The sequence below is a fragment of the Monopterus albus genome, unplaced genomic scaffold (assembly GCF_001952655.1).
Source record: "Monopterus albus unplaced genomic scaffold, M_albus_1.0 scaffold15.1, whole genome shotgun sequence".
Taxonomy (NCBI): Eukaryota; Metazoa; Chordata; class Actinopteri; order Synbranchiformes; family Synbranchidae; genus Monopterus; species Monopterus albus.
The window spans coordinates 1,093,164-1,107,153 of record NW_018127895.1 but is presented as its reverse complement, the minus strand read 5'-3'; the positions used below and the strand labels follow the sequence as shown (position 1 = coordinate 1,107,153).

The following is a 13,990-nucleotide window of genomic DNA, read 5'->3' as shown; positions in this document are numbered from 1 at the left end:
TCTTCTGGAGGCACCGAGGGCCAGGCGGAAAACTAGGGGGGATAGAGCCTTTGCTGTGGTAGGTCCAAAACTGTGGAATGCGTTGCCGCTTTATATTAGGCAGCCCCCCTCACTGTCTACTTTTAAGTCTTATTTGAAGACATACTTGTATTCATTGGCGTTTGACCAGGAATGAGACTCTGTCTGTAGTGTTAGTGTTTATATTATTGTTTATAGCTTTTTATGTGTTGTTTTTTTTATATTTGTACAATATGTTAAGTGCTTTGGTCAGCTGCGCTGTGGTAAAGCGCTATATAAATAAAGTTGAGTTGAGTTGAGTTGAGTAGTTAACAGTAGCTCCACCTTTGCCTGCTGCAACATTAAAATAATTGATCAATAATTGTTATCCAATAATATGATACACATTAATGTGAAATGTGTCATTCTGTATAATGAGTCCTTTTAATTGTGATACTTTTAATGCTAATTATTTAAGTACCATTTTGAATTAAGGACTTTTACATATAATGGAATATTATTACTACTACTGCATAGTAATGTTTATAAGTTGTTTTTTTTAATGATAGTCTTACTTATTGTTACTTCAGTACCACGGGGAGTGCAGTGGCATAAACATCTGCGTTTCAGTTGCCCAGCACGTAAATGCTTGGTGTGCCTTTGCCACATTCTTCATTCTCGCCCACTTGAACAGCTGTGCAGACCCTGGTGTGTTTTCTGTGGTAGTGGCGCCTGCAGCCGTAGTCCTGCACGCACCGCGCGTAATTTTTCCGCCCGGCTGTCATCGCATGATCTGATATAGTACAGTGTTACAGTCTATAGAGAAATATAGTTTCAAATCTATGGCCCGAGGAGCTATATCTAATATGATAGCACACTCCCCTATCAAACACAGCAGCCTACTGCCCTGGAGCGAGTGACAGCAGCGCACAAAGTGTCTTTACTGTCAAAGCCTGTAATGTCATCGGGGCGTGCAAGATTTATCGTGACTCATGAGCTGCATTCATGTGTTGTTCTGTGGGCTAATTGTTGTGCGCGAACTTAAGTGTCAGACCAGCGATTCTCAAGTACCGGGTGGAGCGCACCTCCTAATAACGCAGGTTGTTGCTGAACTGAAAGAGCAGGTCCTGCTCAAAGTGTGTGCGCTGCAGCCGCTCACTCCAGTACAATATGTCGTAATTACGAGAAAAATATCTTGTTTTAATGTTGAAGGATAAAATCAGCAAACATTTTGTGGTACCAGCAATATGCTGCAGTAGGTGGTTCTTGTGCGTAATAAATAAAATATAATCCTGCAGACGCCATTTGTCTGTGGCGCATTCAATCGGACCTATTTACAACCTTCGCGCAGGAGGAGGGACTTACACCAGATGACCTCCTCTGCAGAACTGAAACCGAAACAAAAAAATGCGACACTACTGGTGTTTCCTTTGGCTTTATCCAAATAACCATAATGGTGCGCCTTTCACCGACAGCCGCTGAAATGACTCCTGCTGACCCACGTGGATCACCAGGTTGACACACCTCCAGTGGTTACGCACCATTTAGTTCCTGACAGTGTGAACTTTGTCGCCTTTCTACTTTGGTACGTGAAAATGGTACTTGTACTCCCTGTTACAAGTCTAAACCTGATGTGTAATTAGGCTACAGTTTGGTTACACCTCTGCCACACACATGGAAAGTCGGCTTACCGCTCGCAGGTCTCTGTGGCATGTGAGCTGGACGAGGATCAACGGGGTTGAAGTCATGAAGTCCGTCATCTGCGTAGCGGCAGCGTTCGCTCTCCTACGCCGCGGAGCAACAAGGCAAGATCATGTTTTTGCATTTCACTTGTGGTAATGAAGCTCTTTAGTCTCATTTGTGTCTAGTAGCATTCACCCCTGAGGCAGGCGTGAGTACGCTCGAGATTTCGCTCCAGACACACACTCAAACACGCCCCGTTAAGGTCATGTTGCGCTCAAGTCCACTCCTCCTGTGATTCGTCACTTTATTATGCTGTTATTCGCCGGTACGAGTTAGAACAGTAGCTTTTCGTATTGCAATGATTAAGATGAGTCATAGGAACTAATACCCATTCATTACAAAATGTTCAGTCAAGTAGGATTTTATTATTTATTGGCATCATGTCAGCAAACGCCGCAGGTTACAAGGATCTGGGCAAACGTCAAAAATGTTTGGACACCTGTTGCACTGTAGCAGGGGAACCCATCAATGATCACCAATCTCCCCAGCAGAACAAACCCTGTTACACAATAAAGACATGATGATCATAACATAATGTTACACTTTAACCAGGGCTGGATTCCCAAGCTGCCAACTGATCCAGAGCCCAGAAGGCCCCGGATTGGCCCTGGGCAGTTTGTGGTGACTTCCATGACTGTAGATTTGCTTAGGAATCCACATCACTAAAGCACAATATGAAAGCTGATTATAAGGACTTTAAAATCAACAACTGGTCATGTTGGCAGTGTAGGGACAATAAGACGTTACAGTAATGTGATAACTAATTAGAAAAGTAGTAATTACATTACAGCTACTAATCTCAAAGTGCTGCTACTTTGACATTTTGTTCAGCTGAAAAAAAATCTAAATATAAACCACATATGGCTGTTACATTAGACTCCACTGTTTTTTGTTAAGGATATTATTTAAAGGAAAAAAAACTTAAAGAGGTGATAATTACACTGGAATACAGCAGCTCCACCCATATTCACAACTCTGTTAACTGTCTTGTGGCCCTGTGTCAAAATTTACATGGTGCATATTCCTAAATAAAACTGTTTACCAAGGGGAAAATAAATGGATTCGCAGCAAATGTTCACCCCAGGGCCTCCCGGTGCATTAATCTGGCTCTGACTGTAACAGCAAAAGGAGAAAATATGTTATCTCTGGGGCTGGGTATCGAAACCCCAGTAGTTTTTGGTACCAGCTGAAATGTGTCATGTAAAACGTTGAATGAATGAATGAATGTCTGGTGAGATGAATACTCTGGTGCTTAATTTTGTGTTTCTGCTGCAATGATGTTTATAATATTTTTATTCCTCAGAGTAAGGTACTGGAATAAGTATCAGCACAGAAATGCGAGTTGTGTATCAGCACTAGTTTTGCTACCCAACCCTAGTTTTTATTCTGATAAGTCTTGAGGGGTTTTTGTTTCAGGTCTGTCCCTAATAATTCCTGAACTGTAACAAGTTGGCACCCACTGATGGTCACCTGCACAGGCTCCCCAGTCTCTGTCTTAAGGAGCAGCCGCATTTAATTTGAGATCAGCCAGGGAATCTGTAGCTGTATCCCCTTCGCAGTCATCTTCCTCCTCCTCCTCGTCCTCATCCTCATCATCATCATCATCTTCTTCCTCATCCTCCTCGTCTTCCTCATAGTCGTCATCATCTCCGTATTCGTCCCGTTGGTCACTGCCTCCAGACGCTGCATTCTTCCAGTAGGAATCGTACCCTGACGCTCCATAGTAATCGTCGTCATCAGCACCAGCCTGGCGGCCGAATTTCAACGTGCGAGCTGCAGAAAACACCAAGACATGACCTTAACCCTGGTTTCATTCAGTGGGATGCTGATGTGACTTGACACAATTACAATATCATCCTGAGGCAAAGGCAGTCACCGTATAATATATCCTGTGATTCTGTGAACTAGAGAAGATGCTGATTATGTAATACAGGTTCATTTCATGTTGGTTTACGTCAGTGTGTATCAAAATGTTGATTTATGATAGTAGTAGTTTGTGCCACTTAAAGTTACTCCACCTAATTTGTTTTCAGCTTACAGGGTTGAGCGAGATTCAAAACAAACTGACACCATAACCACCCTGTGCCCCTCGCTTCACGTCCTCTGTCATAGCGACAGCTTAAACTCTGGATGCGACTCTATCCATCCAGTCCATTCTCATAAATGCAATAACTCAGGAATTTCTTCAAATTTGGTACAAGCATCCACTTGATTTTGAAATTCTTGTGAATCTGGCTTTGTGGCGGTGGAACATTGTGCAACCTGAGGCGCTAATCCTAGTTTTATCCCTGGTGCTGTATACGATGATGAAAGTAAGTATCGTAAAGTGGCTTGTGTGTAAGTACAGATATCAAGATTCATTAGATTTTCAAAAAGGTCACAGAGAAAGAAGACAACTGACTCACTTTTATCTCAAACCCTGTCTCACTCTCCTCTGCAGAAGCACCCGTGATGTGGAGAGCATCAGCTCAGTGGTTTGGCACGTTTGCCCGCTGATAACTATCAGACTACTTTTTCCAAAGTCATGGATGAGTTTAACAAAACAATTGCATCAGACTACGCTTTGGATACAACGCACCGCCAGTGGTGGAAGAAGTACCCAGATTATTTGATTATAATTACTGATATATTATTGTGTACATGACATTTAATGTTGCAGCTGGTAAAGGGGGAGCTAGTTTTAACTGGTTTATATGCTTTTAATTTGAAATACAGCTTGGTAGCTTGTGAATTTTAAGGCTCAACAAATGTTATTATACTATATTTCATTTTACTAACCTCATTCTAAAAAGCAACTAGTAAACAAAATAAATGTAGTAAGTACAAAGTACACTATTCTTCTCCAAAAAATGTAGTGAAATATGAAGTAGCAGAAAATGAAAATACTCAAGTACAGATACGTCAAAACTGTACTTAAGTACAGCACTTGAGTAAATGTACTTAGTTACTTTCCGCCTCAGTGCAATGCTGCAATGTTGTGACTGAAGTACAGTTTTTTTTAAGAACTACTTGGTCTGATGCACCAAATAGTACAAACATCAACATGTGTCAGGGTCTCGGTAAACTGAGTGTAAGCTGAATAAATGGTGAGATGCAGTGGAACAAGGACAAAGCCTTAAGTAAGACAAATGTGTTTAGCATACATTGTGTCAGAGTGGACACTCTTCTGAGAAAATTTTGTAATATATTTTTTATAGGAAATTATACCATTTCGTGGAATTCATTTCTCAAGAGTGTCTCCATTTTCACTCTGTTTATTTTGTAAATTCCTGACTCAGCAAATGGCAGCTTTCATATTTGTGTGAGACTCACTGGACATGCTGAGGTCTTTGGTCTCCTGGGTCTCGTGGCCACACTTGGGGCATGGTGGAGCTTTGCCTTTCTCCTGTTTGAAGACCTTACTCTTGGCGTGGTCATCACAGTAGCAGGCCTGAGAGGACACGGGTGAAGTAACATTCATTGTTAACAGCACAAACATGACATTGATACACAATTTTAACTCTGGTTTCAAATACAGAATGACATCCAGTGATTGTTCTGGCTTGTTGTAAAGTCATTTATCCACATCCAGAAATTTGCATCTCCCTTTTCTCTTGCCTTGTCTACAGAGCTCCTTGCCCACTCAAATGAACTCATTAATAATTCACTTTACAAACTTAGTTTTGAAGCGTCAGCTTGTCATGCTGCCACCGTGTCATGGCAGCAGCAACCATTGTTTCAAACCCGGGCATCAGTTCCACCTTATTTTGGGAAGTCCAGTTTTATCTTGCTGCTGTGTTATTTTTTCTTTACATCTGCATGTTTCCCGTTGTTAGGGGCATTTCCCGTAATGGGACAAACTGAAAGCATAAGCAGCTGAAACGATCACTTAGGAGATGTGGGCAGTTCTTCTTTGTTTTAGAAACAGCATGTGATGTTTAACATAAAAACACTTAGTGTGGCATGAAGTAAACTGTAACGCACATAAACTTGAGTAAACGTTTTTGACACAGTCGGCTTCCTCAGCTGTGTTTTGTGAAGTCAAGGACAGAGGTTCCCCTCACCTTGCAGCGCAGACAGGAGTGCTGTCCCAGTCTATTACAGGAAACACCTACAGTGGAATGTTGGAAAAAGGGCAAAACAAACTGTAAACAGTCACGTTTTCTCTCCTGCACTCATGCCCCTCAGCTATTATTCTGTCAGATACCTTTCATTTTCCACATTAACCTTTTAATGATGATGTGAACATAAAACTGAATGACTCACATTTGAATGTTTCTGCCTGAAGGACCTGGCAGCTCGCCTGGTGCTCAAACTGATCATCCTCACACAAGAAGTTTTGACAGAAGGAGCAGCGGAAGATTCGCCCTCCTGCTCAGAAAGTTCAACACAGCCAGTGATGGTTATTGGTGTGACACTGATGTGACCAAGTGAATTTCAATCAAACGGGGGTCTTACCATGATCCCAGACTCCACGCTCACACTCAATGCAGTCTGCATCAGTCAGGGGACATGCACAAGCATGCGTGCTCAGACATTTCCTACCGTGGCACACCCAAGCTTCACAGAAGTCGCATACTGCCCCCTTGTGGTCAAGAGGTGAGTTACAAAGACAAAAATCGGAGCGTTAGATTTCTTTTCAAAGGCCTCTGTATAGACATAAATCAATTGACCTTAAACAGATTTAAGAAAAATTAAAACTTTGAAAAATGCAGATGTTATACACTGAGTGCTGAGCTGTCATTCATCGCTTGCATCTTGAACTTGTTTCATATCATTATTCTATTTCTAGTGTTATCTGATACTGTATGAAGGTGTTACCTTCACATCGCTTATGGATATTATTATAGCAATAAAATTATTAAGTCCATGCACAGCATTGCAACACTTGCACAAAGTGCACAAGTGTGACCGTGGCAAAGAGTGATAATAGGAACAGCCCTGAACAACTTAATGCATGTTATAATGGACATGAATGCCTCATACTGTTGGCACATATTTTACAGTTTCTACATTTCTACACAGTTTTGACAGTGTGGGTGTTGTATACTATGCCACCGCACACCAAATCTTCTAGACCTGTATGATACTGCTGGACAAGCTGTTTGTTAAGCTTGAGGTCATTTCTATTGTCTCCTGTAAGAACACTTTGTTTTTGATTCTTTTAAGCTGAATGAAACACTGATATGACATGATAACAACAATGTGTAAAAGCACACTTGCAAACAATGTCTTGAGCTAAAATAAATCATTATCAACAAACCTAGGTTTACATCACTGCAACAACCAAATGTCCTCATTAGGACTGAGAAGGCTCGTTCTTGCCTTGTGAGGTGTCACTGAGAAATGTTGCTAACTTACCACCATGGCCATCCCAGTGCTGTGGACCCCAGGATGTTTGATGACGCAGTCTGAGGACTTCATGCACTTGGTTTTTCCTGACAACAAGCATTTGAAGTTGTCACAGCCTGTTTTAATGCCACTATGTGGAGAATTTTGAAGTGATTATCTTTCACATTATTATCACTTCTAAATGTAATTGGCATGGATTGCTACACTTAGGGGACACCAAAGGTGAATAGTTTCAATGTCTATACTGGTAGCTGTACTGGTAAATACTACAAAACCAGTGGAAACTGGTGTATGATTTGTTCTGTGGCTCTGGAGGAACTTTCTAAGTTTAAGGAGTTGTCTTATCTTGGGATTGATGCATCTAATTTATAATGGAAGGTATGCATTACCAGCATCTCAACTGGAGGTATGGAGACTGAAAGACATGACCATTTGTCTGGCAGGGACGGTCCAACAACACACTAGGTCAGGCTGCATTATGATAAGTGTAGGGTCCAGCATTTTTAAACTGGGCCTGTTCCTAGGGACTAAAAGTGCAGTTTACTCACCACACTGAGCGCAGACAGGCAGCTTCTGCACTGCGTTACAGAAGTAGCAGAAAGCTCTGTTCTTCTGTTTTCTACCAAATGACGTTAAAAAGAAAAACAATGCATGTTAACTCATTGACCAGTGATTGTCTACTCGTACTTGAAATGGCATTAAGTAACACAGTTACTCACCTCTGACATTTATCACAGTCCTACAAAACAGAACACAAAAAGCAACAATGTAAAAACTAAACTATAACATAAAATATGGTTCTTTGAGCATTACTGTGCTGAGGAGTGACACGTTAAGGGAAAACCCAACATAAAGTGTCTTAGTAAGGGTGTTGCAGTCAGAACAGCTTCAGTGCTCCTTGGGATTGATTCTACAGGGATGAACAGCATTTTCCCACAATATATTCCCTTGTTTGGTGTTTTGATGATGGTGGTCGCTCCAAAATCTACCACAGGTGTTCAAATGGGTTGAGATCTGGTGACTGTGAAGGCCACAGCTTATGATTCACATCATTTTCGTTCTCATCAAACCATTCAGTGACCCCTTGTGCCCTATAGATGGGAGCACTGTCTTCCTGGAGGAGACCGCTCCCATCAGGATAGAAATGTTTCATCACAGGATAAATGTGGTCACTCAGAAAACATTGTATTGATTTGCAGTGGCCCTTCTCTCTAAGGGGACATGCAAAATGTCCCCCAAAACACCCGCCTGTGTCAGAGCTACATACCATGTTGAAGTTGCAGGGATGTCTGGCCACATCAACATGGTCCCGGTTGGCTCGAATCTGTTTCTCCCGCTCTTTGCGGCTCTCAGCCTTTTTCCGAGCACCTGTTTTCTTTTTGGGCATTTCTAGTTCAACAGGCTGGTGTCCACGGAGCTAACTGCTGCTTGTACTTCAGGTTACCTGCAAACACGGAGCACACAGCTGGGGTGGACAGGCAGTAGGTTGCTCTAGGAACAGCTAAGCTAGCCGGAGATAACTCGCTTTGAACACTTTATCTGGCTTCTGTCATTAAACACACTTTGGCTCTAATCGGTAAAGTAGATCGCTAACACACGCGGTATGTTATAAAGCCAAAAACTGACGACAAAGAAAGGTTTATAACGTTTTTGTTAAGACTGCCCAGTGTTAGCCAACTCCCTGGCATCAGACACAGTTATTACACTGACACGAATAGTTAGGACACTTTATAGATTAAGATTTAAGATTAAGTTGTCTAGCAGTCGTTTTCATTGTCCTGAGTATTACACCTGTCAATGGAAACCTACAAGTCTGATTCTCATATTTATTTTACCGAAAAGATCAGCACTACGACTACTCGTCGGCCCGGTCTTTAGATCCGGTCGGGCTGAAACATAGCGATCAATGATTAGTTCCTACATTTGGTTTCCGCGCTACCAAGACGCAAACCTGCTCTCAGACCTGTGCACAGTAAGTGTGTGCAAAACGTGAAGGGGACTGAATACAACCTGAAGCCACTACATATTGAATGAATGATATATAATAGGAAATGTAGACACAACTTGAAGGATAATAATAAATGTGCAATTCCATTTTAAAGTGAAATTGTTCATTCAAAATGTAAAGACAGAATTAAGAATAGCCTATTGAGTAATTGCCAAATTTGGTGATATTTGTTATTACATCCGCTAAGGACTAAGGTTCAGGGCTATGAAGGTCAAACTATGATGGGAATATAGCTTTTATGGCATTAGGGGGAACTGAGTTGGACTCTGAGTGCTATCTAGTTGTTTTGTGTTATTGCTTTGTGTTTATAAATGTATTTATTTATTTAAATTCTAAATCAGTTATTTAATTTGTAATATAATAGATATTTAAATGTATCATTAATTGTGTTTATATGGTGTAAAAATCGGTAATTCTGGTGAATTTACAAAAAATAAATAACTACAATTATTTCTTCTTTGCCTTTGACAAAGAAACAAACAGAAGCCAGTTTTATCTGCCTACTTTATCTTTCTTATGTCTAACTTATCCATCATCCCATCATTTTATATTTCGCGGACAGTGGTTTACGTGATTTGTCCACATGCCACGGGGCGTCTGACGCCTTATCCACGACCAGGTCACGTGGTGATGAGCGGGGAGCCAATAAGGAACGAGGACGGGAAACAGCTGACCGTGAACAACAACACACAACGGCGTCTTTTTGTGCAGGTGGAGCTGTGTAGTTGGCTCCAGCACGTATTGTAGCCCACAAACTCAGTATAGACAGCTCGTCTGTGAGGGCTGGTATCTGCCACTGGCCATGCAGCGTTAAAGCTTCTTTAACCGGTGACTCTCCTTAGAAGAGGAACGTGCAGCGAGCTTCCCAGTGAGGAGAGCGGCCGGAGCGGGTCATCCATCCATCCATCCATCCTCCGCCCGCCAGCCCCACGATGGCACCGTCCCTCATCCGAGCTTGCCGCAATCTGGCTCTCTCAACGTGGCTGCTGTCGTTTTGCTTCGTTCACTTGCTGTGCCTGGATTTCACGGTTGCAGAGAAGGAGGAATGGTACACTGCCTTTGTCAACATCACCTATCTGGACCCTGTCACTTCGGAGGTGAAGACAGAGAAAACCGAGTGCGGTCGGTACGGTGAGCACTCGCCCAAGAAAGAAGCCAGAGGTCTGGTCCTGTCGCCGTCCCTCCTGCAGGACAGGCAGGCATGCGACCCAAACATCAGGTTCCCTCCCATGGCGCAAAACAACGCGTGGGTGGCGTTGGTGGCTGCAGGGAACTGTACATACAGAGAGAAAATCCGTAACGTTGCATACCACAACGCCTCTGCAGTTGTAATATACAACGTGGGCTCCAGCAGTGCCAATGACACCATAACCATGCCCCATCCAGGTAAGAGTGTCTCACCTTCAAGACAGTTCTTGTTGTTCCCATCCTGGCATCTCTCACAGTGACACCTGCAAGCAGAGCAGGCTTGTCTTACCACAGGTGTCCATTCGTGTCAGAGAGGCCTGAGAGCTCCTGTTGTGTTAGACACCTCTGGTCCCTGAGGTTCTGCATGTGTCATCTTGGTTATGCTGGAAAACATGCACTGAAAACACATGCACTAATAAGATCTGCTGAATTTGCTGTAGGATTGGTTCTAGATCTTTGTGTGAACTAATATACCACTATACCAAATAAATACTATTTTGGATGCCTTACTTGGGGTAGTATAAACAAGTGTTTATAGAAAAACCTTTAATTAAAAATGCCAAAGTTATTAAATGTTAACTGTTGTTAAAACACAGACAGCCCTTACAAGAAGTTTGCCTGCATAAAATAAAGTAATTTGTAAATGTAACTGTAAGTCAGGAACTGATTTTAAAAAAAAAAAAGGAGGAAACTTTTACATCATCTACACATTTTTGGCAGGTGCTCTGTAACAATTCCTTGCTTTGAATGTTTGCTGTTTCAGTAGTCCAGTCTGAAGGAAATACAAACATGATGATCTTTTCTAGATCTGCAGATGAAAAGAATGATCTAAATAACTCAGTTGGACAAAGCAGGATTGAACAACGTTTGTCACCTGACTGTTAAAGGACAACTGTGAGTCAAAAATAACAACAGCTGTAAGTTACAGGCCTCTTTTTTGAACACTGATTCCACAAATGTACAAAAGTTTGATATCCAGTCCTGTATTTTCAAATACGTACTTGCATGTCATCGAACACACAAGTATAAGTATTTTGGGGGAAAAAACCCCCATTAAGATCAAAAGAAAAATCAACTTCATGTGGAAAAGATTAAATACTGTAACAGTCAAAGCGCTCACAAATGCAGACAGTTATGCAAAATGCCAGTTTCCCCAGTTAAAGGTAAATAAAAATACCAAGTATTCTTCATGTAGTTGTGGTTTCACCGTGTGTCCAGTACCCTGTAGTCATTACAAACAGGGAAATACTTGTCATGATATGTGCCAACATGCAATCATGTGTAGACATCCAATTTAAAATGTTGCAGACAAGCACAGGCTGAATGGAGACTCACTGGTGAATGAGTCACCAAAACAAAATGGAAGAGAGGCCACAAAAATCATGAGAAACTGGATACACAACACACTGTTGGTGATAATCCGTGTAAAATGTCCTCAAGGCATAGAGCCCAGGTTCAACTTCAGGTTCATCAAAGGAGAGTCCCATTTCCTTTCCTTCCCTGGTGCTGGTGGTGTTTAAATAGCACCAGGCAGGGTCATATGTAGTTCTCTTTACTGTGTTGTTCCTCACAACCAAGCAGTGCTGATACAGGGCCTTCATTCTTTCATCTAGTCTACTAATAACTGTGCACGTTTCCTTTTTCTTTCAGGTTTTTGTTTTTATTTTTAGAGTTTACCCTGTGATGTTTCAGCCCTTTTTTTTCTGATTTAACATGTTATTTATGAGAATAAAGTTGACATTTGGGCCGTCTGGTAGCTCAGAGGAGAACCTTCTTTCCCATTTGTATATAATTTGGAAACGTCTCTCAGCCTGTTGCTAGTTGTCATGAAGGTGTGGTTGATCTGACAGATGCACCTGTGCTAGGCAACAACGCAATGCCCAAAGGCTGTTTGACAAAGGGATCTGCACAGAAACAGGTGTTCAAACAAAAAGCTTACAAAACGCAAAATGACATAATAGTCAAATCTTTTTTAATCAAAAGTCCTTTTGTACTTTGGAAGGTGAATGGAAATGGAGGCGTTATGTTCATGTAGCTTCACCATATTACTTACATAGCAAAGCGTTACTGACATAACTCTGCTCATTTGCTGATACTTAAAGCTGTCTTAAAGCTGTTGAAGCTCTCAGAGCTCTTTTAGCTTATTGTTTATATTTTTACACCAGCATTTCTGCTGTTTTGCTTCACTCTCATCAGTATTGTTTCCACTTGCAGCTGTTTTCAACCAATACCTCTTTAAAACTCACTGTACACTACTTGCCCCAAGAGTAGACTGACAAAGTTTGTGACTAGCTGATAAGCACAACAAGACATTTAGATGTTAGAGTAATTTTGCTCAGGAGCTGGAGACTAAAACTAATTTAAAAGGAGAGTGAATATTGGAGTTAATCAAGATGTCCAAAACACAACTTCAACCAAATGCTGTGTTGCTCTGTGTCTGCTGGAAGTGTTAAAAAGCAACAGCTTGCTAACAGGTTTGGCACTTTGAGGTGATAAAACTGTACATCAGTGTTGTGTTTACCGTCTGTTGCACATGTGGATGCAACTTGCTGCACTTCTGTACTTTTCTTAAACATTTTTATTTGAGAAAACATGAGGGAATCTCCACTATTGAACAAATAGAAGTGAAGGTAGAAAGCACACGCTAGATCCCTCAGTCCTCTACAGATCTAGACCAATCTCCAAACTCGGTTTCAGTCTGGCTTTAGGGCTCATCACAGAACAGAATCTGCATTACTGTGAGTAGGTAGCAACCTCATCTTAGCAGTGGCCTCAGCAAACTGCGCCATCCTCTCATTCTTAGACCATAAGTGCGGCCCTTGAGACATAGACCATCCCATCTTTATTCAGAGGTTAAAACAGTGGACTGGGGTCTCTGATTCTGCTTTAAGTTGGCTCTCCTTGTATTTAAGCGACATGTAAATAAGTGCGCTGTTGGATGAATTTTACTGTTGGACAGAGCCATGCTAGCTGTTTCCATCCTGTATGCTAAGCTAAACTAATTGACCATTGGCTTCAGCTTCATATTTACTTATGGACATTACAGTGGTGTTGATCCTCTCATGTGACTCTCAACAAGAAGGTGAATAAGCGCATTCCCCAAAGTGTTTCCCAAACTGGTCCTTCAGTAAGATTACCTGAAACCTTTCCACTTAGTGGTTAAGCCACAGTGTCTCCTGCTTTGTGTTACTCTGAGGTGCGTTTAGTAGGCTATATGGTTGTTAATAAAGATATTAACTGTTAAACTGCAAAAAGAAAAGAAAGAAACACAGCACTGAAAGTTTGGTGTCCACTGAATTATGCTTTTCAGTCTTTATTCCTCTATGATTCCACATTTTGGTATAATGGGTCTGAGGACATGGATCGTTTCACAAGTTCAGCCTCAGTCTCAGACGTTACCCTCCAGTTTTAGAAGCAGCTATTTTTGTCCACTCCACCTGCGTCACCATGAACAGAAGAAGATAAGAGTCACAGCTTTGAGAAAACTTGCTGGCCTTATTATTATTATGCTTTTCCTTATTTCTCTTGTCTATGAAGCTGAAGCCATACATGGGAGAGTCTGAATAGATGTGGTGTTTAAGCAGCATATTATCATCTGTTCGCTGTGCAAACAAACTCTTGTTTTCTCTGTCATCTTCTGTAGCAGGGTTTGTTTTAGAGGCTCCAACATGCATGCACCCATTTTGAGGAAGCAGCTGCTGTTAATGGATACACTTGTATGTT

The 13,990-nt window shown here is 41.6% G+C and overlaps 3 protein-coding genes across 7 annotated transcripts in view; 1 reads left to right on the top strand and 2 right to left on the bottom strand.

Moving 5' to 3' along the window:
* il15 (interleukin 15) overlaps window positions 1-1,993 on the bottom strand; it is a 14,466-nt gene extending 12,473 nt beyond the window's left edge. For all 3 annotated transcript variants that reach the window (XM_020591822.1, XM_020591824.1, XM_020591823.1), the window contains exon 1: window positions 1,689-1,993. In XM_020591822.1, the coding sequence (XP_020447478.1) occupies window positions 1,689-1,757 (69 nt within the window). In that variant the 5' untranslated portion in view covers window positions 1,758-1,993. The remainder of the gene's footprint in view (window positions 1-1,688) is intronic.
* A 92-nt stretch (window positions 1,994-2,085) lies between these two features.
* znf330 (zinc finger protein 330) lies at window positions 2,086-9,069 on the bottom strand. Of its 3 annotated transcripts, XM_020591820.1 has the most exons (11): window positions 8,907-9,069; window positions 8,339-8,515; window positions 7,791-7,810; window positions 7,620-7,690; window positions 7,081-7,157; window positions 6,178-6,304; window positions 5,986-6,090; window positions 5,784-5,830; window positions 5,053-5,170; window positions 3,211-3,513; window positions 2,086-2,239 (listed from the first exon to the last, which is right to left on the bottom strand). In XM_020591820.1, exons 2-10 carry the CDS (start codon window positions 8,456-8,458, stop codon window positions 3,236-3,238), a joined length of 963 nt encoding a protein of 320 aa, XP_020447476.1. In that variant the 5' UTR covers window positions 8,459-8,515; window positions 8,907-9,069; the 3' UTR covers window positions 2,086-2,239; window positions 3,211-3,235. The 3 variants fall into 3 exon arrangements, with proteins under 3 accessions (XP_020447476.1, XP_020447475.1, XP_020447474.1); XM_020591819.1 differs by having other exon boundaries at window positions 2,086-3,513; window positions 8,881-9,068; XM_020591818.1 differs by having other exon boundaries at window positions 2,086-3,513; window positions 8,907-9,068.
* Window positions 9,070-9,700: 631 nt separating this feature from the next.
* Window positions 9,701-13,990, top strand: part of rnf150a (ring finger protein 150a) — a 10,906-nt gene continuing 6,616 nt past the window's right edge. The window contains exon 1 of the mRNA XM_020591752.1: window positions 9,701-10,465. Within this exon, the coding sequence (XP_020447408.1) occupies window positions 10,012-10,465 (454 nt within the window). The 5' untranslated portion in view covers window positions 9,701-10,011. The remainder of the gene's footprint in view (window positions 10,466-13,990) is intronic.

Coding starts and splice junctions, on each gene's coding strand:
- znf330 (XM_020591820.1), bottom strand. CDS start 8,458: ATGCCCAAAAAGAAAACAGGTGCTCGGAAAAAGGCTGAGAGCCGCAAA. Junction 7,691..7,790: donor GACTGTGATAAATGTCAGAG/GTGAGTAACTGT, acceptor GTCATTTGGTAG/AAAACAGAAGAACAGAGCTT. Junction 5,171..5,783: donor ACTCCTGTCTGCGCTGCAAG/GTGAGGGGAACC, acceptor GTGTCCTCTCAG/GCCTGCTACTGTGATGACCA.